The sequence below is a fragment of the Eptesicus fuscus genome, chromosome 20, assembly GCF_027574615.1.
Source record: "Eptesicus fuscus isolate TK198812 chromosome 20, DD_ASM_mEF_20220401, whole genome shotgun sequence".
Classification (NCBI taxonomy): domain Eukaryota; kingdom Metazoa; phylum Chordata; class Mammalia; order Chiroptera; family Vespertilionidae; genus Eptesicus; species Eptesicus fuscus.
In genome coordinates, this window is record NC_072492.1 from 50841110 (window position 1) to 50863047 (window position 21938).

At 73.3% G+C, this 21938-nt stretch overlaps 1 protein-coding gene and 1 non-coding gene across 2 annotated transcripts; both read right to left on the minus strand.

Annotated features, from left to right (window-relative positions):
- Positions 1–822: 822 nt before the first annotated feature.
- Positions 823–21547, minus strand: AATK (apoptosis associated tyrosine kinase). The gene is made up of 14 exons (XM_054708841.1): positions 21493–21547; positions 13280–13413; positions 11013–11160; positions 9170–9249; positions 8686–8804; positions 8419–8506; positions 7682–7815; positions 6506–6590; positions 6207–6328; positions 5484–5633; positions 2599–5113; positions 2351–2498; positions 1757–1960; positions 823–865 (listed from the first exon to the last, which is right to left on the minus strand). Exons 1-14 carry the CDS (start codon positions 21545–21547, stop codon positions 825–827), a joined length of 4023 nt encoding a protein of 1340 aa, XP_054564816.1. The 3' UTR covers positions 823–824.
- MIR338 (microRNA mir-338) lies at positions 7248–7328 on the minus strand. Its single transcript, NR_129171.2, has one exon. It is a non-coding gene; the product is annotated as a microRNA mir-338 (primary transcript).
- Positions 21548–21938: the final 391 nt, after the last annotated feature.

A 21938-nucleotide genomic window follows, 5' to 3' on the forward strand; every position in this document is an offset into this window, starting at 1 on the left:
CTGCAGGGCCTCCCTCCGCTCCCTCGCTGACCGGCAGGTACAAAAATAGCCCGTGCTGCCCCCCCAGCTGCACCCCAGTCCCTTCCCTGCCGGCAGGGCCCCGACGGACGCGGGGGAGCCCCACTGTCTTTTGGCAGCTGGGCCGGGCGGGGCTGTGCCCTCAGAGGGTACTGCCCACAGCAGCCAGTGGAGGGCACCTCTAGAGGGGCCGAGGGCAGGGGTGGGGCCAGAAGTCCCCCATCGTTCAAGCTGCCCCCTTGGCTCCAGCAGGCGGACCCCGAGGCGGGCGTCAGCCCAGACCCTGCTGGGAGGGAGAGCCAGGGGTCTAGCCGGGTCGGTGAGGGGGAAATACGGCCACAGCCTGAGGGGAGGGTGGCGGCCCCGAGCCCGGGCTCCCCTCTGCACTGAGCAAGCCCAGAAGCCGGCAGAAGGGGCCAAGGGGACGGGGAGAGGCTGTCCCAGCGGCTGTGCCGCTCCCTCGCCTGGCGTGGGGCCCAGCATCCTGCAACGCCCTTCAGGGGTCAGTGGGCAGGGCGTCAGCCCCTGACCCCCTCCCCCCCCGCAGCCGCCAGCAGGTCCCCTGCACTCGGAGGCCAAGCAGTCCGACCGCGGCAGCCGGGACAGAGGGGCAGGGGCTGTGGGGCTTCCCTGGGGCAGCACCGGCTGGCACGCTCGGCCGCCCCGCTGTCCAGGGTGCTGCGGGCACGGAGGTGCTGGAAGCTGCTGCCGACCATCGCCGTCCCGCGTGGTCCCATCCTCCATCCTCGCTGCTGCGTCCCATCCTCGCCGCTGCCCAGAGCAGGGCCAGCAGGGGCTCCAGGGCCTCATGCGTCCTCACAGCTGACGCCAGCACGTCCCGCAGGGCCTGGAACAGGGCCCGAGGTCAGAGGTGCTGAGGACCGCCCCCCCGACTTCCCCTCCTGGCCTGGGGCCACTGCCCAGCCCCCTCACTGCCTGCCCGTCTAGGTGGGAGCCACGCCCATTTCTCCTCCCACTGAATCACCAGCTCCCAGGCCAGGGCCTATCCCCCGGAGGGGAAACTGAGGCCTGGGCTGGCAAGCGTTACGCACGGCTCCGGTGACCCGCTCGCTTGCTCAGAGGCCCATCAGGACCGTGTGTGTCCAGGGACAGCGATGCGCCGAGGCCGCGGGGAGCGGGCCGGTCTGCTGGGGTTCAAGGTGCCCCGGGGTGTGAGTGGAGGTGGTGGGCCTTCAGGGGAACGGGCACACGTGGCGGGGAGGCACCGGGCAGGGATGAGCCCTCAGGGCTGAGGCTGGCGGGGCGTGCCGCACGAGGGAGGGGTGGGCCCCACCAGGCCCTGAGCCACCACCCTGGGCGCTGGGCAGTGGCCGTCAGACCTGAGACGCGCCAGGCCCTGAGCCGCAGGGGCAGTGGGTGCGGCCGGCCGGCAGGGTTCTGTGGGAGAGGCTGCCGCAGGTCTGGGGGGTCTAAGAGGGCAGGGCGGGGGCACTCAGTGTCCAGCCTGTCCCTTCGGAAAAGTGAGAAGGCAGCGAGGCCTGCGGGCCAGGCAGCGTCCAGGCTCAGGCCAGAGGACAGGGCGGCGAGGCCTGCCAAGGGGCCAAGACAGACACACCTGCGCGCCACCCGGCCCTCGGAGCCTCAGTTTCCCCGCCTGAACACTGAGCTTGCACAAAAGGATGAGTGCACAGCCCGGCACCCAGCAGGTGCCCCTCCTGATCGCCCACTTCACTGTCCCGGTCCGGCGTCCCGTCCCGCCGCCCCGCCGCAGCCTCACCTCCCACGGAGCCGGCGTCCGAGTCGGAGACGTGCGTGATGGAGAAGCGGGAGGCGGGCGCGGGCGTGGGCGAGACCGTGGGTGAGACAGTGAAGCGCGAGAAGGGGCCGGGCGCGGCCGGCTTGGGGGGGGCGGCGGGGGCGGCCGGGGCGGGCTCCCGGACGGGCGTCAGCAGGAAGCCGTCATCCCAGGGGAGCGCCCCGCCTGCAAAACGCCCGCTGTCACTGACGTCACTGCCAGTGACGTCACAGGCCTCGCTCCGCCACAACACCTCACCCACCCGTGAAGTCGCAGGCCCCTGGCCCCGCCCTGCAGGCCCCGCCCACTACACCACGCCATCCCCATAGGCCCCGCCCCTCAGACCACGCCCTCTACACGACGCCATCCCCATAGGCCCCGCCCCTCAGACCACGCCCACCACACCACGCCATCCCCATAGGCCCCGCCCTGTAGGCCCCGCCCACTACACCACGCCATCCCCATAGGCCCCGCCCTGTAGGCCCCGCCCACTACACCACGCCATCCCCATAGGCCCTGCCCTCAGACCACGCCCACGACACAAGCCCCGCCCCGCAGGCCCCGCCCCCAGCTCACCCTCCGGGCCTGTCAGGCGGATGGGGGAGCCTTCGGGCGGCCGCAGCCGGCTGGGGGCGCCGGGGGCGCTGGGACTGCCCGGCAGGAAGGCGGCGGGCGACTCCTTGGCTCCGGGGAAGGGCTCCCCGAGCTCCCGGGTGGGGCTCTCCTGCGGGGTCAGGGCAGCCGGTGACGGTGACGGGGCCGCCCGCAGCGGGCCCTCCCTCCGCCCCGGCCGGCGCCCACCCTGGCGCAGCCCCGCCGCCCACCTGGTCGAAGAGGTAGACGGTGACGTCGTCGAAGAAGGACACGGCCTTCTTCTTGCGCTCCAGGTCCTCGCGGACGGCGGCGGGCAGCAGGCCGGGCATCTTGAGCAGGCTGCGCAGGCGGCGCGCGCTCTGGCTCTCGGCCACCACCACGGGCACCGGCGCCTCCTCCTCGCTGTCCTCGCCCGGCTCCTGGACGCTGTAGCAGCGGAGCTCCTCGGCCGACTCGTCGCTGTCCTCGCTGTCCTCGTCCTCGTCCTCCAGCCGGCCCTCCGGGGCCGCGGGGAGTCCCGCCAGGGCCAGGCAGAGCGGGGCTCTGGGGGCGCCCCGGCCCCCCGTCCTTTCCTGCGGCGCGGGCGGCAGCCCGCGGGCCTCCGGGAGCTCGGGGCGGTGGCTCTCGGAGCTCCGCGGGACCGGGGTCAGCAGGAAGACCTTGGACCGCCCAGGACCGGGCACGGGCGGCACCTGGGCTGGGCCTTGGGGCCAGGCCGCCTCCTGCCTGGGGCCAGGGGGGCAGGCGCTTGGCCCAGGGGAAGAGTCCCCCCGAAGTGGCAGTGGTGACGCCGCTCTGGGGCCAGGGCTCCGCGCCTCCCCGGGCACCCAGGGCTCCGACGGCTGTGCGGGCCGCGGCCCCGGGCTCTGGGCACGCCCCAGGTCCGGCTCTGGCCCAGGGGCCGGGACACCGCCGGCCCCCTTCTCAGACCCCGGTGGGGGCTCCGGCTCCGTGTCCAGGTCCGAGAAGTAGGCCGAGTCGCGGTAGGGGGTCTTCTCGCTGAGGGCGGCCGGGAGCGCAGTCTCCAGCCCGGGGCTCTCACCCTCCGGGCCCAGCCCCCCGAAAGCCTCGGGCTCCCCCGGCTCGAGGGCCTCCTTGAGCACGAACTCGGGGGACTCGTAGTTCTCCGTGTCGTAGCCGCTGTCCAGGGCCCGGGGCTGCCCCCCAGAGCTGCCCTCGGCCGGCGGGCTGCACGCCTCACAGCCGCCGTCGCTGGCCGAGGACGGGATGTCCAGCGAGTCCAGCGAGTCGGGCGTGCCCACCTGCCTCTGCAGGGAGCGGAGGGCCGGCGCCGAGTCCAGCCTCTCGGCCGGAGGGCCGTCGCTGGACAAGTCGGTGAAAACGCCGGACGTGGCCTCCGTGGTGTCCTCGTCCTCGCTGCCCGGGGCCTCCAGCTCCAGGGAGCTGCTGCCTCCGTCCCACGTGGGGGCTGGCTCCGTGGCAGCGGCCTGGCTGCTGGCAGGCGTGGGGGAAGCAGGCGGGGCCGTGGGGGCGCTGGCCTCCTCCGTGGGAAGCAGGGCTCCCTCTAGGGATGGGGTCGGGATGGACGGAAGGGGCAACTGGGGTGCAGCAGGGCCCTCGGCCTCCTCTGCACACCTCGGCTCTGTCGGGGGGCTGTGGCTCCCCCTCACCGCTGCCTCTGTCCAGGGGTGTGTGACCAGGCTCCTGGCAGGTGCCGGGCCCTCGGCAGGACACAGACGGGGGAGGTCCAGGCCGCGGCCTGGCTCCCGGCCATAGCAGGCCCCCTCTGGCCCCAGGAGAGGCTCTCGGGGGGTCGCTGGGGCCAGGGGGTGGCCCAGCTCAGGGACAGCCTGGAGGGCACACTTCCGGCCAGGACAGCCGTCCACGTGGCTGCCGTCCATGCGGCCCCCCGTGCAGCCCGGGACCCAGGACGCGGGGGCTCCCCTGCTGTTGGGCAGCCAGGGTCCTGCCGTTCCAGAGGTGGATGCCCCCAGGGGGTCCCCAAAGACGGGCGGGCAGAGAATGCCCACACCCCAGTCAGCATCCTCCACTCTGGCCTCCACCTGCATCAGGCCCCCAGGCGAGGGCGAGGGCGAGGGCGAGGGGCAGGGCGGGTCCTGGGAGGGGCTCCTGCGTGGGTGGTGGTCAGAGTGGCCCCAGGGGCCGTCGGTGGAAAGCGTCTGGCCCAGGGGCGGCTCCGTAGCCAGCGCGGCGGCCACGCCGTCCGAATCCTCGTGATCTGGGCCCGGGGAGCTCGGGGCGCAGCCCGCGCAGTCGGGGTCGTGGCCGGCGGTGGGCGTGGGCTCCTCCAGGCGAATGAAGTACTCGCTGCCCACCGAGGGGCTGTGCGCGCTGAGAACGGGCACCACGCCCGGGGGCGCGCCCTCGGGGGCACAGGGCTCCTGGAGGCGCGGGGGGCAGCCCGGGCTCAGCGCGCCCCCTGGCGGCGAGAAGGCGGCGGCGCCGCGGCCTGCCTCCCACTTGTACTCGAAGTTGAGGCCGCAGCTGGTCTCGGTCACGGTCAGCACGTCGTCGCCCGAGAACTGCTCCAGCAGCGGGAAGGACGAGGCCGTGGTCAGCTCGCCCGCGCCCCCCAGCGCCGGGCCCGGCCCCGGCCCGCCCGCGCCGCCCCCGCGGGGCCGCAGGGAGCGCCAGCGCTGCTCGAACTCTTCCTCCTCGGCCTCCGGGGCGGCCCTGGCGCTCAGGTAGGACAGCAGCAGGTGCACCTCCTCGGCCGTGGGCCGCTGCTCGGGCTGCAGCCAGCAGAACTGCATCACCTCGTACCTGAGGGGGGAGCCCGCTCAGCCCTGCCCCCCCCCCCGGACTCCCAGCAGTGAGCCCACCTGCCCTCGGGGTCAGGGTCTGGGGCCCCCTCCTCACACTTGCGGGCAGTTAAAGGACACCCCCCCCCCCCCCCCCGTTTAAGTGGAACCAGCAACGGGCAGGCACGTTCCCGGGCAGCCACCCTCCGGCGGGCGAGCTGTGCTTTGCGTAGACGGGCCGTTGCCCTTGGGCCCAGGGTGGGACGCAGAGGTCCCTGCCGGCCAGAGGGGAGCCGGGGGAGCTGGAAACCCAGGGGGTCAGGACCTACACCCCCTGAGTGTCCGACCTCCTGCTGGGGACGCCTCCTCCCAGCCGGCTCCCGGGTGCTCACCAGCGGTCGGACAGCGCCAGCGGCAGCTGGGGCTTGGGCAGCTTGAGCTGCTGCTCGCGGACGGCGTAGGCCAGCACCTGCCGGTCTGAGTGCTGCGGGTAGGGCTGCGTGCCCAGCTCGAAGAGCTCCCAGATGGTCACGCCCAGGGACCTGCGGAGGGACGGCCGTCAGCGGACGCTGCGCGGTGGGCAGTCGGTCATCACCGGGCGCTCGGGCGCCCTCCGGAGGGTTCCCCCTCAGCAAGCGGCAGGGTCTGCGGGCCGGGCCCACGCCCGGGCCCAGGGCCAATACAAGCCAGTGTCGCCCTGAACGAGCCCAGTCCATCGTGTGTTCGTTCGTTCGTTCCCTTTCCAGGCCCAAGGCCAGACATGCCCGCACGGGAGCTGCCCTGGCAAAGCCCCGGTCCTGCCGGCCACTGGCAGAGGCTGAGGGAGGGGCGTCTGGGGACCCTCTGCTCAGCATGGGGTGGGGGCGGGGGGCGGGGCATGCAGGCCTGGGAGAAGGCCACGGGTCCTTCGGGGCAGTGGCTTCACCCGCTCCGGGGACGGGCTGCCCAGAGGCTGAGGGACAACGCAGATTTGGCAACAGAGAAGCCACGGCCACGGCCACCATCCGGGTGGCAGGTGGGATCGGTCCTGCGTCCTCCCCAGACACCGGGCACCGGGCAGAGCAGAGCAGCCGTGAGTCTGATGGCGGGGGGGGGGGGGGGGGGGCGGCACGCACCACACGTTGCTGGCCTTGGTCTGGTCCACCACCAGCAGGTTGCCATGCACCTCGTCCACCAGCTCAGGGGCGATCCAGCGCAGCGGCACCCACAGCTGGTCCGCGGTCACAAAGTAGTCCTCCTGCCGGCGGAGGGCAGTCACCGCCCGCAGGCGCCGGCCCCGCCCCGCGGCCCCCCCAGCCCCTGGGCCCCACCCCGCGGCCCCCCAGCCCCTGGGCCCCGCCCTGCAGCCCCCCCAGCCCCTGGGCCCCGCCCCGCGGCCCCCCCAGCCCCCGGGCCCGCCCAGCCGGCCGCTCACTCTGTATTTGCCGTGGGACAGGCCGTAGTCTCCGATCTTCACTGTCAGGTCGGCGGTGAGCAGGCAGTTCCTCAGAGCCAGGTCGCTGGGGGGGAAGGCAGGGTCAGCCTGCCGTGCCCAGCGGGGCTTCCAGGCCACCGAGGGGGCTGTGTCCTGGCTGCTCCGTGATGGGCAGGGAGGGTGTCCAAGAGGCGGCGCCTTCCCCTGCCCGGAGCCCCGCCCCTGCCCAGCACCGGGCATTTCGGGGGGTCCACAGGGACCCGGCCACGAGCTGCCACGTGGACGAGGACCATGAGGCCCAGGGAGATGGAGAACAGGCCGGCGTTCAATGCAGGCATGGCCAGCGGTCACTCCCCTTACCTCATCCTGCACCCCCACTTCTTCGGGGTCAACAGCCTGCTGGCCCTTCCATCCCTCGTCTCTCGGGGGCCAGCCAGCCGGGACTCTGTGGTCTGTCCTCCCGCCCACCACGCGTGGCCCTCAGCTCATCGCTGGGGAGGCTGAGGTCCTAAGTGTCCCGGGGCCCTGCCCTGCCCACACGGGGCCTGGGGGGGCGGGGGGCGGGGTGCCTGCCTGCAGCAACGGGGTTCCACCTCCAGCCCAGCAGCGGCCTCGGCTGCCGCGCCTCCCCTGCCTGCCTGCCTGCCTGCGGGGTGTCTGGGCGCAGGGCCGTGGGGAGTTCGTGGGTGGGGCCACGTCCAGGGGGCATGCGGGCGAGTGGGCGCGGCAGGCGGGAGGCGGGAGGCTGCCCTCTTCAACAAAATCACTGATGCTGGAGTTGCGAGTCATCACTCAGCACCAGGATCTTGTTGGGGAGGACGGCCCGTCTCGTCCAGGCCACGTCATCGCCACTTCTTCAGGCGCGTCCCCTGCGCTGGGCACCCCGGCCCGTCTGTCCCCCCTCAGGGGCCAGGAAGCAGGACTGAGCCCCCCTCCCCCGGCCTGAGGGCGACGGGAGAGCGGGGGGCCGGCGGGGACCCGGGGGCACTGCCCGCCTCTGGGGCAGAGGACAAGCTCGGGACAGCACTTCGGCCGCCCCGCCGGCAGGGGCACGTCACCTCGCCGTCCGCAGAGCAGGGGTCTGGCCCCGGCCTGTGCTTTCTGCTCAATAGAACGACCGCCCGGGGTCCCTGGACGCCGCCTAGACGCTGCCCCCCCGGGCCCGGGGCCCCTCACCTGTGCACGTAGTTGCTGCGATGCAGGTGCAGGAGGCCGCAGGCTACCTCGCAGGCCAGGCGCTGCAGCGTCAGCGGGTCCGGCGCCAGGGGCTCCGCCAGCCGGCAGCTCCGCAGGTAGCCCTTGAGGTCCCCCTGCCGAGAGGGGCCGCGCCGTCACCGGCGGGATGGGTGCCTGAAGCCCCCCCCCCCCCGCAGGGCCGCTGGGCGAACCCGCAGGCAGGCCCTTCTCCAGACCAGCCCCCCGGCCCGTGGGCCCCCAAGGCCACCTTCTGAGTCCGGACCACTGGACCCCGGGCGGACGGGCCACGGGAGCAGGATGTGGGCCGGGACAGAACCAGGCAGGTGGCCCGCGTGTCGGGGCAACTCCGACCTGCTGGCATCACCCGCTGGGAGGCCACGCTACCCCGGGCAGGGCTGCGGCCAGAAGCCCGGAGGGCAGACGGCGGGGCTGCGTGCCTCGGGCCTGTGTCTGCCCAGGGCACCGCGGGGTGGCTCGGAGGGGTGCCTGCGGGGAGGGGCTTCGGGGAGGGGCCTGGGCACAGTCGGCCGTCGCCTCTGGGAGGTGGGGCGGGCCCCTTGCTTTTGGGGAGATGGGAGGCCCACAGAGTGGGGAGAGGGGTCCCCGGCTCAGCAGTCCTCTCTGCGGGGATACGGGGCCCACCCTCCTTCCTGGAGAGGAGCTGGGGAGGGGGTCAGACGGGAGGGGGGGACAGGCGGGGCGGGGGGGGCACTCACCATGGGGCAGAACTCCATCACCAGCAGGTAGGGCGTCACCTCCGCGCACTGGGCCAGGCACTGGAGCAGGTTGCTGTGCTGCAGGGCCCTGTGGAGCCGACAGGCTGACCGGGCTCCCACGCGGGCGCGGGCGGGCGGGCGGGGGGCGGGGCGGGAGGGCGGGGAGGGGGGAGGAGGGGCAGAGCACAGAGCTTGCCTTGCCTGACAGGGTCCCGGCGCCCAGTGCAGCCCCCGCCTCCAGCCCCCGGCCCGCCCGGCGCCACCCACCGGTAGGGCTGCGCCTCCTCCAGGAAGTGCATCTGCTCGTGCACGCTGGCGCTGGCCTTCAGCTCCTTCACCACCACCTGCGCGCCGCTCAGCCCCGAGTGCACCTCGCCCAGGAACACCTGTGGGCCGAGCGTCACCACCGCCCTGCGGCCGCCCTCCCGCCTCGCTGCACACGGGAACCGGGTCTGGGCCCTCCCAGGGCACCCTCCCGGCGGCCGTGCGGGGAGGAGGGGGCCTGCCTGCCCCGCCCAGGCTGGGGGTCAGGGAGAGGCTGGCCTCTCGGGGCACCTCCCGGGCAGCACACACCTCCCAGGCTGCAGACCCCAGCTCCCCAGGAAGGGGCCCAGCAGGGGGGACCGAGAGAGAGGGGACCCCAGGGCTGGGGCAGCTCCCAGGAAAGGCAGTCTCCACCTGCCCCCTCCGCCCGCCCCGCCTGCCCACCCACCCGAGATGCCGACCCCTCCCCACCCAGCCCGCAGCTCACCTTCCCGAACCAGCCATGGCCGATCTCCTCCAGGTACAGCAGGCTGTGCCGGCCCAGGGCCGGGGACTGGAGCAGCTGCACTGTAACAGGCGGCGAGGGCTCAGGGACCCCAGTTCCGCCTGTGCCACGGCCACCGCCCGTCTCCCTCACCTCGCCTCTCGAGGGGCTGCCCTGCGGGCTGGTGCTGGGGAGCCGCCCTGGGGGCTGCCCTCAGGAGCCGGGCAGTCGTGGGCCGCAGGATGCACTGGGCATCTTTCTGGGTGGGTCTGGGAAGGCTGTGCCCCGGCCACAGGGCGGCTCAGGCCGGGGACAGCAGTGCCTGGAGCGGCCCGGGGCCGAGCCCACGGGAAGGAGGACGCGGACCGACCGGTCCCCTCGCCCCCGCCGCAGGCTGGCATTCCAGCGCCAGGCTCGCCAAAGGCTCCTTTGTTGGGGCGACTTGGCACGGCCGGCCGGGGACACAGGGGCTCATTCTCCCGCGGGCCAGCCGGCGAGGTCAGCGGGGGCGGCGGGGAGGGGCCGGGCTGTGGGGGCCACTCACGCCCTCCGGGCCCAGGGGATTCCCCGAATTCCGCTCCCACGCCAACTGCCCCGAGGCCGGGGGAATGCTGACCTTGGTGCTGAGCCCGCGAGGGGCTCCGAGTCCCAGGGCTCCACCCCTCGCCCCAGCCTGCTGGCCCCTCGGGCTGGGGTCTCCCCAGCAGAGCGCCCGGCCCCCCGAGGCGCTGGTTCAGGAGAGGCCTCGGCGGCTCCCGATGACCGGCCATTTGGGCCGTGGGGTTCCCCGTCGCCGCGCTTTTCCCCGCGAGGAAGGACGCCCACCCTCCTCCGCAGGGAAGCGGCGGGCCGGGCGGCCTCTCCCGGACGTGACCTCGCCGCGGCCCAGGCGCTCAGCAATAAACCTGCGTCTGTTCCGCGTTCCCAAAGGGCGAAGGGCGTCCTGCCACCTTGTGGGACCCACAGGGCCCGCGGCCCCAAGGGGCGCGGAGGGAGGGGGTCCGGGAAGCTCCCGGGCAGGTGGGGCCCCAGCCAGGGCATCACTATGACGACGGCAGGAAACACTGGGCCTCAAAGCGTCTCAGAGTCAGGCACACAGTCACGGGGTGACAGGCCGAGGCCGGGGCGTGTCCCAGGGTGGCCCCCGGCGCCCCCCAGCTGCCCAGGCCAGCACCTGACCCGGGGTCATTGGGGGGCTGGGCAGACCGCGGGCGTGTGAGGCGGCCCTTTGCACGGACGCCCTGGTCCCTGCCCGCCTGGGGCCGTGGAGACGTGGCCGGGAGGCTGGGGTGCAGGGGACGCCTCTGGGCTGGGCCCTGGGGCTGGCAGCTCCTCTACTCTAGGATCAGACCAGGGCCTCGGGGCCCCCAGCCCACGGCGAAGGCGGGCTCCAGGGGCAGCATCTGTCAGGGCCCCGCAGGGCCGGGAACAGAAGCAGGGGGGCGAGCCTGCCCCCACCCCGCGCCTGAGTGAAAGGCCCATTCACGGGGGAGCGCGGAGAGCACCTCCGCCCTGAGGGGTGTGCCCTGCCCCGGGCACCACGGAGCCCATGTCCCGCGTGGCCGCTGGCGCCAGGGGGTCTGGGTCAGGCACCTGGGACGCTAACCCTAACCCCTCCCCCGGCACACGGTGGCCCATCCCAGGCCCTGCCCCCAGCACAGCAGCCCCAGGTGGGGCTGAGACCCGTTGGGCCGAGGGCAGTCCCCAGCCTGCTCTCAGCGCCCCTGGTCCCCCCAGAAGGGGGCACACCCCACCCCTCCCCCCTCCCCAGGATCACGGCTCCTGAGCCCCAAGCCTCATCCTGCGGCACCGCCAGCCCCCCCCCCCCCCCCCCCGGCTCACTCACCTGATCGCCCCGGCTGCTTGGCCATGGGCAGCGAGACCTCGGTGAGCGGGAGGACGTACACGTCGGGCCCGTTCTGAGCGGCGGCCGCCGGGGAGCCCTGTGCCGAGAAGTCGGCGGCGAACTCTTCCCCCTCGGCATTCTCAAACTCCTGGCGTGGGGGGGGGCGGGGGTACAGGGGACATGGGGGCCACGGTGAGCTCCAGGGCAGGGGCAGGGGCAGGGGGAAGGGGAAGGAGAAGGGGAGGGGGAGGGGAGGGGCAGGCTCTGAAAAGCCTCTTCCCAGCCGAGCTCCCACCTCCCCTGAGCTGGGGGTGAAGCCCCGAGGGCCCCCCCCCCCGGCTGGCATCCCTCACCCATCTCCTGGCTCCTGGGCGGACAGACCCACAGACCCTCCGCCCGGGACACCAGCTGCCCAGGAGGCAGGTGTCTGTTCTGTCGGTCAAGGGTGGGCCTTGAGCCCCATCACCCACGCTGCCCCGTGGACGAGCCCCTAAACGCCCCACCCTGCCTCCCGGACAAGGAGCCTTCCTGACTTTCGGGGGCAGGGACCCCACCCAGCTTCCCCCAGGCCCGCACCCGCCTCCCACCCAGCCCTCGGCCGGCGCCCGCCCGACCTTCAGCCCGCCGGCCTCCTTAGGAGCTGGGGCGCAGGGGCAGCCCCGCCTGCTTGGCTGGGGTTTGAAGGCGCGGCCACACCTGTCTGTCTGGGGAACGCGCCCTCCCCGGGGCCCGGGCGCAGCCTGAAGGCAAAGTCTGCTGAAGCCGCAGCCAGAGCTGCTGCCGGACAACCCCTGCCGCCGGGGAAACCGAGGCGGAGGCTGCTGGGACTCCTGAGCGGACGGGCGTGGGAGGGGGGGCAGGAGGCCCGAGTCCCCACCGGCCGCCCGGTCTGCGCCAGGGGAAGAGCTCAGGGCCCTTTACCTGCCGGGGCCCCCCGGAGGCCCCCCGGATGGCGCCAGCCCAGCGGGCGAGCAGGTAGGGCAGTGTGAGCATCCTGCCCGGCCCCTTCCCCCGGCACCGCTCCCCGCGGGACCGCGTGCGGGCAGCCCGCCCCCCGGAGCGCGGGCGCTGGAATGTCCTGGCGCCATGGTCCCGGGACGTGAGGGGGCGCCTGGAGGAGGGGCCACAGCTGGCCCTCGTTTGGGGCCCGGTTCTCACCGCGAACAGGAGGGGTGACTTATACGATGGCCCTCGAGTCCCACCCCTGGCCCCGCCCCAGCCCTGGCCCCCAGAATCTCCTCGCTCTGGCCCCAGGGTCTTCCAGGAAACCCCAGCAATGCCTGGCGGTCGGGGACTGCCCTGCTGCTCGGGGCCCGGCAGAGGGGCCCGGCTCCGAGGGGTCGGGGAGGGTGGCAAACTGCCCGCCGTCCACCGTGGCTTTGTGACAGGCGAGTCCTTGTCCATTGTCCTCACCGGGTGGGCGCCCGCACCCCCCCCCACCCATGAGGTGACAGGGGCGGGGGGGGGGGAAACACTGTTCCTCTGAAATGGCCGGGGTGTGGGCATTGGCATGGAGACCCACAGGGTGCTGCGCTGGGCATGGGGTGCCCCCCCGGGACCCCGCAGGCCAGGAATCTGACCCTCGGCCGGGGCGGGCGGCCGTGGGCGGCGGCCGTTTGCTGGGTCAGCAGGAACCGGCCCGCAGGCCGCTGGTTGGGGTTCTCGGCTCCCAGTTCGAGCTGCTGCTGCTCGGGGGCCGCTGTGGGCAGCCATGGGCAGCCATGGGCTTGCGAGCTGGGGGACCGCACCCCAAGGGGCGCCCTCGGCCACTGTTCTTAGGAGGCTCAGCCTAGGAAGCAGCCCAGGGGCCGGCTGGGAACTCGCCCTGCAGGGCCCTGGGGAGGGGGCAGTCCACGCTGGTACCGCTCCCCTCAGCCCCCACCTTGGCCCTGATGTCGGCCGCACAGCCCTTTCCTAAGCCCAATGCCGGGCCCTCCAGCCCGTGAGGGGGTCCCCTGCTCCCGCTGCCCTGGGAGGCAGGCGAGCCCCTCCCAGCCAGCCCAGGAGCCCCCGCGCCCCAGGCCCGCTCCCCGTCCAGAGGGCCGCCCTGTGCCCAGCCCCCGAGGCCTGGCCCTGAGCTGGGGGGGCAGCCTGAGGCCCGGACCCGCGAGGGACCCTGGGGAGGGAGGCGGGGGTCCTGAGGGCCGGGCCCCTGGCAGCAGCCCCAGGGGAGGCACCGTGGCCTCCGCCCGCCCGGGCTCAGAGGGCCCCCCGGTGGCCAGGAGACCCGGGATCCGGGCCACAGCCCCGGGGACCCCCGGCCTCACCTTGAACCCGATGCCGCCCTTCTTACAGCACAGACAGGCCAGCATGAGGGCGACGACGGTGAGGAGCCCCGACAGGGACACGGCCACCACGGCCAGGGAGGACGGCCAGGAGAGCTCGCCGGGCGGGGCGCCGTCTGCAAGGGAGGGAGCGTCAGGCGGCCTCTGCGGCCGGACCCCGGCCCCCTCTCCCCACCGGCCCCCACTCCCCACCCCCCCGGCCCCCACTCCCCCCACCACCCCCCAGCCCCCTCCCCCACTCCCCCCCGGCCCCCACTCCCCCCCACTCCCCCCGACCCCCTCTCCCCACCGGCCCCCACTCCCCCCACTCCCCACCCCCTCTCCCCACCGGCCCCCACTCCCCCCCCCTCTCCCCACCCCCACTCCCACCGGCCCCCACTCTCCCCCACCCCCCCGGCCCCCACTCCCCCCACTCCCCCCGACCCCCTCTCCCCACCGGCCCCCACTACCCACCCTGGCCCTCACTCCCCCCAGACCCCCACTCCCCCCCGACCCCCACTCCCCCCCCCCCCCGACCCCCACTCTCCCCTCCCCCAGCCCCCTCTCCCCACCGGCCCCCACTCCCCCCCCCCCCCCCCGCCCCCTCTCCCCAGGCCCCCAGGCCCCCAGCCCCCTCTCCCCACCGGCCCCCACTCCCCCCCTCTCCCCACCGGCCCCCAACCCCCAGACCCCCACTCCCCCCCGACCCCCACTCCCCCTAGATGCGCTCAGGGGCCAGCCACGCCCCTGCCCAAGGCTCCCCAGCCCCCAACTCAGCACCCCCACCCCTGCTCCAGGACCCCCGACCCGGACACAACAGGCAGCCGCAAGGGCCCGAGCCTGCAGTCCCTCCGCCAGCCACTGGGGGCCACTCTGGCCTCACCCGGGCACACTTCCCCATTGAGGGGGTTCGCAGACACCCCTCCACGAGGTCAGGGTCCAGGGCTGTGGGGGACCCCTCCACGTCTCTCTCAGACTCTGGTCACCCCACCTCCCCCTCGGAGCCTTCCCGGGGGGATCATTACCAAAGCTCTAGGGGTGTCACTGGGAAAGGCTGAGATCCCAAGGGGTGGGGGGCCTGGCCCCCCTAAGTGGGGCCACTGTAGTGCTGGCCGCTGGCCACTTGTCAGGCTCTGGGCAGCTGGAGCACAAGGCCTGTCCGGCTCTGAGGCAGGGGGACCCCGCTGTCCCCAGAAGGTGGCACTGTGTGGGCGGGGCGCTTCCAGTCGCCCCCTTGCTGAACCAACCACCAAGGGCACCCCGCAGACAGTGGGGCCCCTCCCGCAGTCCCTGGTCCACGGGAGCCCCCTCGTGGCTCGCCATCACTGGGTGGGGAAACCGAGGTGCCCAGGACAGGACGACAGGCCCCCCAACACCAGCATGGCCCCCCAATTAGGGCTGCAAGCTGAGCCTGGGCCTCGGGGAAGCCCGGCCCTCTGCGGCGAGGCGTCCCCCAGACAGAGGAGGGCCGGCGCCCCTGTGCGCCCCACCCGCGGCTCCCTCTGCCTGCGGCCCCCGGCTCTGCCCACGAGACCCCAACCTCTCAGCTGCCGCGCTGATCCCCCCCGGCCCCGTCTCAGACCCAGCACGGAGGAGGCCGGAGGATAAGACGGGAAGGATGCTATCGCCGAGCAGGGCTTGACCCTCCTGCTCCTGGGGCTGCGGCCGGTGCGGCGGCGGCGGGAAGCCGAGTGGAGGCTCCCGAGAAAATGAAAATAGAGGCGCCCCGTCCCCCAGCAAGTCCGCTTCCGGGCGCTGCTCAGGAGAGGCCCCGCGTGTCGGAAAGGACCCGTGCACCCCACGGTCACGGCGCGCCCTGTGACACTGCCAAGACCTGGGCGCAGCCCACGCCCGTCGGGGACGCGCGGCGAGGAAGGCCTGGCCGCCCACCGGGGCGCCGCCCGGCCACGCGGAGGGGGGACTCGCCACCTGCCACGGCGGAGGGCCCAGGGGTCGTCCTGGCGAATGAGTCCGAGGACACCCCACACGCCCCGCTCACACGTGGAACCTGAAGACCCAGCCCCGAGGACACCCAGCCCAGAACAGACGTGCGGCCAGCGGGGAGGCCGCGAGGAGGGAGGAGGGCGGGCCACTCAGCCCCTCCAGCCTCACCCCCGCGCCTCGGTTTCCCGGTCTCCTGGCCGGGCCACAGCCTGCAGAGCATGAGCCATCGGCCGAGTGCGGGGGAGGGTGCGGAGACACAGCCTGACAGCGGCCGGCGGGAAGCGTGGGGAGGGCAACGGCTCCTCGCGGGACACTGCGTGACGCCATTGTGAGGCGCGCCCAGAACCGGCAGGTGCACAGAGGCCGCAGGCAGGCGTAGGGCCCGGGTGGGGTGACTGCGAGGGCCCCGTGTGGCTTTCTGGGGCGCCGAGCACGTTCCGGAGCTGGAGCGTGCTGGTGGCGGCACGAGGTGCCATCGCGCAGATCAGGTCCAAGCGCTCACGTCCACACTACACAGACTCCACCTGGATTTCAAAACGCTTCCCGCAGCCCGGCCGGCGCGGCTCAGGGGTTGAGCGTCGCCCTATGAACCAGGTCACAGTTGGATTCCGCTCAGGGCACAGGCCGGGGTTGTGGGCTCCATCCCCAGTGCGGGGCGAGCAGGAGGCAGCTGGTCCATGAGTCTCTCTCATCAGTGGTGTTTCTCTCTCTCCCTCTCCCTTCCTCTCTGAAATCAATAAAGACATCTACACTAATGAAAGAGAAACATGCAAATTACCGTCACTCAGCTATGCTACCAGCCAATCAGAGTAAGTATGCAAATTAACCTGAAACCATGGTGGCAGCCCCGCCCCCCCGCCGCTCTGGGCCTGTGGGGGTCGGAGAAGTCTGGCGCCAGTGCCTGAGGCTGGCTGCAGCCCGGGGGACGAAGAAGCCGCCTGCCCCCTGACCCCAGGCCGCAGCCAGCGGAGAAGCCGCCCACCCCGCGGTCCCGGGCACAAGTACCTGCGGCTGGCTGTGGCCCAGGGAAGACGGAGAAGCCGCCCGCCTGCAGTCCCAGGCGCCAGCACTTGCGGCTGCAGCCCAGGTGAAGCCACCTGCCCACCATCCCCTGCGGCTGCAGCCGGCCTGGGTGCCTATGGCTGACCAGAGGGAGGGAAGCCTGGATGCTGGGTGCCTGTGGTCGGCTAGAGGAGGGAATCCTGGGTCCCGGGTGCGGGGCCGAGGCAGAGGTGGTTAGGGGCAATCAAGCCAGCAGGGGAGCAGTTAGGGACAATCAGGCAGGCAGGAGAGCGGTTAGGAGCCAGCAGTTCTGGATTGTGAGAGGGATGTCCGACTGCCGTTATCCCCTGAGGGGTCCCAGATTGGAGAGGGTGCAGGCCGGGCTAAGAGGACCCCACCCCCTGAGTGCTCGAAGTTCGTGCACTGGGCCACTAGTATAATAAAATAATAAAAGCGTAATATAAATAATAATAATAGTGTAATATGCTAATTAGACTGGACAGCTGTACGACCTTCCGGACGCCCTTCCAGACGACCTTCTGGACAAAGCCAGGGCTGCGAGGGCCGAGCCCCTTGCACGAATTCTGCGCATCGGGCCTCTAGTGTCATCTATGTTTATAAAAGCCAAGCGACTGGAATGACAGAACGACCGGAACAACCAGAATGACTGATCGCTGTGATGCCCACTGTGGCGGCCAACCAGGCTTATCAGGGTCATGATCGGCACCCCCCAATGGCCCACAGCCCCTCCCCCAACCCCCCAGTGGGGGCTGGGGTGGCGGCCAACCTCCCGCGGCCCTTCACCCCCACCAGCCCATCCCCAATCGGCCCCATCAGGGCTGGCCGAAGGGACCCCACCCATGCGCGAATTCGTGCACCCAGCCTCTAGTAAATAATAAATAAAGTGCTGTCAGTCAGACCCTCGTCGAGGCCCTTGAATTTCACAGGACGCTCTTTCCTGCAGGTCAGGGCAGCCCATGGGCCAGGCCCCGTCCGCACGCAGTTCCCCCGCACACACGGCCTGTGCCCACCGCCCCCGGGCTCAGCACCCACCCCCATGCAGGGCTCAGAATGCCCCCACGGGGTCCGCACTGGCCCACCCAGTCTGCACCCAGCTGAACCCCCAGCTCTGCCCTCTGGGTGCCCAGCACCCACCCTGGGCCCCCACCTTCTAACGCACCTGGTCCCAGGCTGGCCACAGGCTCTGCGGCCCGGAGGCTGTCACCTCCTCCCAGCCCTGGGCCCCGGGGAGGTACTCACACGACACCACGCACTGTGCCACCTTCGGGAAAGACACGGGGCCCGCCCAGCCCCACGCCTGTGGGTCCAGCGAGAGCAGCCGGGACACGGTAGGGGCCCCACCCCGGCCCAGTCAGGGAGCTGGGCCGCCCCGCACTGGGGTCCAGCACAGCCTGCGGGGCTCGGGGTCACCACAGGCCTGGCCGGGCCTCTGAAGACATCCTGGCCCCGCCCCCCGCCCCCCCCCCCCCCGCCCGTGCCCGGGTGGCGCAAACAGGATCTCGTGCAGGAAGGAACTGTGCAACCGCGGCGAGCGGAGTGAGTGCCCGGCGCCAGGAGAGCCGGAGCCCAGCGTCTGTCCCTGACACCCAGTGAAGCAAGTGGCAGGATTTGGGGGGCATGGGGAGGCAGGAGGGGTGCCCACGCCCCCCATGAGCCACCCACAGGGCAGACCCAGCGCCAGGGGCCTGTGGGGCAGAGTTTCTTGGCAAAGGGTTGCCCGAGGGAGGAACAGAGTCCCCAGCAGGGCCAGGGCGCCCCCTGCCGGCAGAGACGGGGTGGGCACTGGGCGCCTCCCGGCAGGACCAGGCTCAGCCCGTCTCCTCCCCTCTCCCTGGACGGCAGGCGGCGTGGGGACTCATCAGCCCTGGCTGTCTGCGAGCAGGCGCCTGGCGGGGGCAGGAGCGCGGCCGAGGGCACGTGCCCACACGCGTGTGCTCAGACACCCCGGCCTCCCCCGGGCCTCCCAGGACGAAGGCCACATCTGCAGGACGCCCCCACCCAGGGGCTGGACCGCGGCAGCCCCAGTGCCCGCTGACCCCACGCCTCTGCCCTGACCTCAGCCAGTGGGGAGCCAAGGCCCCCCTCCCTGTCAGAACCCCGCTCTGGGCAGAGGTGCGGCCAGACCCCCCCCCCCGCCCAGCCTCCACCCCAGCAGGTGAGAGGGGCCTGGGGGGCACCTGTGTGGGAGACTGCACCACGGCCCCCACCGCAGGCCCTCCAAACCTCCTCACCCCTGCTGGGGCGCTGGGGGACGGGGGCGGCACTGGGGGGACGGGGAGCACTGGGGGGACGGGGAGTGCTGGGGGGATGAGGCTGGGGGTGCTGTGAGGACGAGGACGGGGGGTGCTGTGAGGACGGGGGGTGCTGTGAGGACGAGGACCGGGGGGGGGTGCTGTGAGGACGAGGACGGGGGTGCTGTGAGGACGGGGGGCACTGGGGGGACGAGGCAGGGGGCGCAGGGTTCTGCTGGAAGGGCGCAGGCTCAGTCCCAGGCCAGGGCTGGCCTCAGCCGCGGCAGCAACGTGCCCGTCCGAGAGCCTGGGCGGAGGGGACCTGGCCCTGCCCACGGAGCCCCAGTGCCGCCCCGGGGCCAGGAACTGCCTCTCGGGGACGCCTGCCTCCTGCCAAAGGGCCAGGCAGCTCCCGGTGACGAGATGGACCCCTCCGGCCGCAGGGCTCCCCCCGCCCCCGCCCCCGGCAGCAAACGCAGGCGGGACGCTCCTGACCAAGTCCCCGCGTCCCTGCACCAGGGGCCTGCCCGGTGCCCGGTGCCCGGTGCCCGGCTGGGCCCGGAGGCGGGACAGTGGCCCCAGCAGGACGGTGGGCCCTCGTTCACACTCGTTAAGAATTCCGAGTTGGTGGGAGCAGCGTGCGGGCCCAACGGGACCCTCCCAGGGGCTCCCCACCCCCAGCGGACCCCCCGAGGCAGGGTGGTGACTGCAGAGCCCAGGTCCGGGCCCCGGCCGCCCTCCCCCGGCCGCACCCAGGGATGAGCGGGCCCTCTCCGCCGAGGCCCGCGGGCAGGGCTGCCGGATGCCAAGTGCCCGGAGCTGGTGGTGGGAGCCGCCCTGTCCCCGGGGCCAGAGGAGGCACCGCACCCTCACCTGGAGGAGCAGGGCCAGGCCGGCCACAGCCGAGTGAGGGTCACCCTGTGGCCGCTGACCCCAGGCTGCCCAGAACGCTGCCTGGCCCTGCAGCACTGAGGCCGGGCCGGGGCTGCGCCCTGGGGGAGGGCCGGGCCCCGAGGAGGCCGCCCCCGATGCTCCCCTGCACGGCCCCCATGCCCCCGGCCCCCCGGCCTCCCAGTCCCCACTTGGTCGAGGGCCAGAGTCTCTGAGTCAGCCCCCTTCACTCAGTGTAACGCCGCCATTGCCGCCGCCTCTCCGGGGCCGCCAGGGAGTCCACGGTGGGTGGGCAGCCCGTGGGCAGGTGACTGCGAGGACCCCCACCCCACCCCCACCCCCCGCCTGGGGCCGCCCCTCTGCCTACCCCTGACTATTGAGCAACCACAGAAACAAACTCAGCCACACACCCTGCCCTCGGAGTGGGGTGGACCCCCAGCAGGGACCCCACAGACGCGGGCAGACCTCCCAAGAGCCATTGCTCCCTGCCGTGGGGATGGGGAAGCCCCGGAGCCACTGGGCCTTGTCCCTAAGCACCGCCCCCTCGAAACAGCCGTCTCTGTTGACTGAGCGTCAAGTCTCCACCAGGCACTGACCCGCCCGCCCCAGGACTGGGGGTCGGCACTGCCCTCCCATTTCACAGATGAGAAAACCGAGGCTCCGGGAGGTAAGATTGGGCTGTGGGACTCCAGGGGGTGGCGGGCTGGGGACCCCACCTCTCCTCCACCCCAAGGCCCACGTGGGAGCCCCCAGGAGCCCTGCATCCCCCACCGGTCACACAGCTCCCCACCCAGACAGCCCCCCCCCCCCGCAAAGTGGCTGACCTGCAGAGAGGAGAGGCCCTGGCCCCCCAGCTGTTCCCTGAACATCACCCACCATCACCCCCACACCGCCCACAGCTGTGCACCCCCACGTGCGAGAGGCAGGGCTGAGGTCTCCGCGATGGGGGAGGGGCTCGAGCCCCACACGCCGGTGTGGGGAGGGGGTAACCGTTTCCTACAGGGCAGGGCCTGGGGGGGCCCAGGTCCCGCGGTCAGGCTGGCACCCCCACCTGAGGCGGCACCCTCCTGCCTGGAGCAGCCTGGCCCGTCCCTAAGGGCTGGCTGGGCCCCTCCACCAGCTGCCGCCGGGCCAGCCAGGGCTCCCGCCTGGGCCATGGGCGGGGACACTGTTCTCCAAGCCTGAGCCCCTGGGAAAGTCCCAGAGCATGCCACCACCCCGAGCCCCGCAGACCCCCCGCCGCCAGCGCCCCGGCGGGGCCAGTGCCTCCAGGGGCCGTGCCCAGGGGACGCCGGCATCACCACAGGCCTGGCCCCACTCCAGGAGGGCCCGTCCCTGCTGCCCAGCCTTGTTCTGGCTGAACGAGCTGGTGCCACGGCCCCAGGGACCTGTGGGTGGGACGTGGGCCCCCCCCCCCCGGGGCAGGTTCATCTCCCCCCAGGGAAGGGCTGCAGCTGGCGGGAAGGCTCCGGCGCCGCTGCCCACCCAGCCGCCCACCGCTGCCAGGCCAGGCATCCCCGGTAAACACACAGCCAGGGCACCGGCCTGGCCGGGAGGGGGCCTGGCCCAAGGTCCCGGCAGCTCGCTGACAGCGCCCCCCGCCCCCCCACAGCCTCCCCACTGCCCCGGCACCCCCTGAGGCCCCTCTCTTCCGAGCCTCGGCCCGGAGGGCTGTCCCACGGATGTGCCCACGGCGCCCACCTCCGCACACAGCTGCGTGGCGCGCAGAGCTCCAGGCCGCTCCTACCCTGGGCGGGAGCCTCCAGCCAGGACCCTGGGCCAGGAAGGGGCACTCCCACGCCTCCCAGGAGGCCTGGCCGGGCCCTGGCGCCCTCTCCTCGGGACACCGGGGGCCAGTGCAGGCCTCCTGCCCGTTACCTGAGCCAGCACCGGCCGCAGAGACAAGGGAGGGGGCACCTCTGCCGCCCACCCCCTGCGGGGCCCGGCCCTGCCGGTGTCAGCCCGAGGCCGGCCCTCAGGCCTGCAGGGGTCCTGCCCGGAGCCGGTCCTGCCCGCGCCGCCGGCGGGGAAGGGGTTAATTCCGTGCAAAACAGGAGCCGGCCGGGAGCGCCGTGTCCGCAGTGGGGGCCGCGGGCAGCCGGCCGGGCGGAGGGTGCGGGCACTCACCGGGGTCGAAGTGCGAGCTGAAGGCGAAGCTGGGGTTGAAGAAGGAGGACGACATGGCCAGGGCTGCCGGCTCCGGTCAGCGCGCCCGCCGCCCCGGCCCGCTCCGCGCCATCGCCCGGCGCCCACGGCCGCAGGTGCCGCGCGCGCAGCCCGCCGAGCGCCCCAGCGCAGCCGCGGCTCACGGGGTGCGGGGCGCCGGGTGCGGGGCGCCGGGTGCGGTGGGAGCCGCGGCGACAGCAGGCACCTCCGTCCGGGCCGCCGCGCGCCGGGCTCGGGGTGGTGCGGCCCGAAAACACCGGCGGGAGCGCGCGCGCTGGGGTGGGGGGGCTCCTCTCGGGCTGGGGGGGCACGAGCCGCGCGGAGGGGGACCCGCGGGCTGAGGGGGGCGCGGAGATGGGGGGACGGGCGGCGGTGCGGGGGTGCAGGTCAGAGATGCGCGCAGGGGG

What these genes read in the sequence shown, in the direction of transcription:
- AATK (XM_054708841.1), bottom strand. Translation starts at nt 21,547, where the DNA reads ATGTCGTCCTCCTTCTTCAACCCCAGCTTCGCCTTCAGCTCGCACTTC. An exon ending in CAAGCAGCCGGGGCGATCAG is followed by an intron (nt 9,250 to 11,012) that starts GTGAGTGAGCCG and finishes CGCCTGTTACAG; the next exon opens with TGCAGCTGCTCCAGTCCCCG. An exon ending in GGACGCCGGCTCCGTGGGAG is followed by an intron (nt 866 to 1,756) that starts GTGAGGCTGCGG and finishes GCCCTGTTCCAG; the next exon opens with GCCCTGCGGGACGTGCTGGC.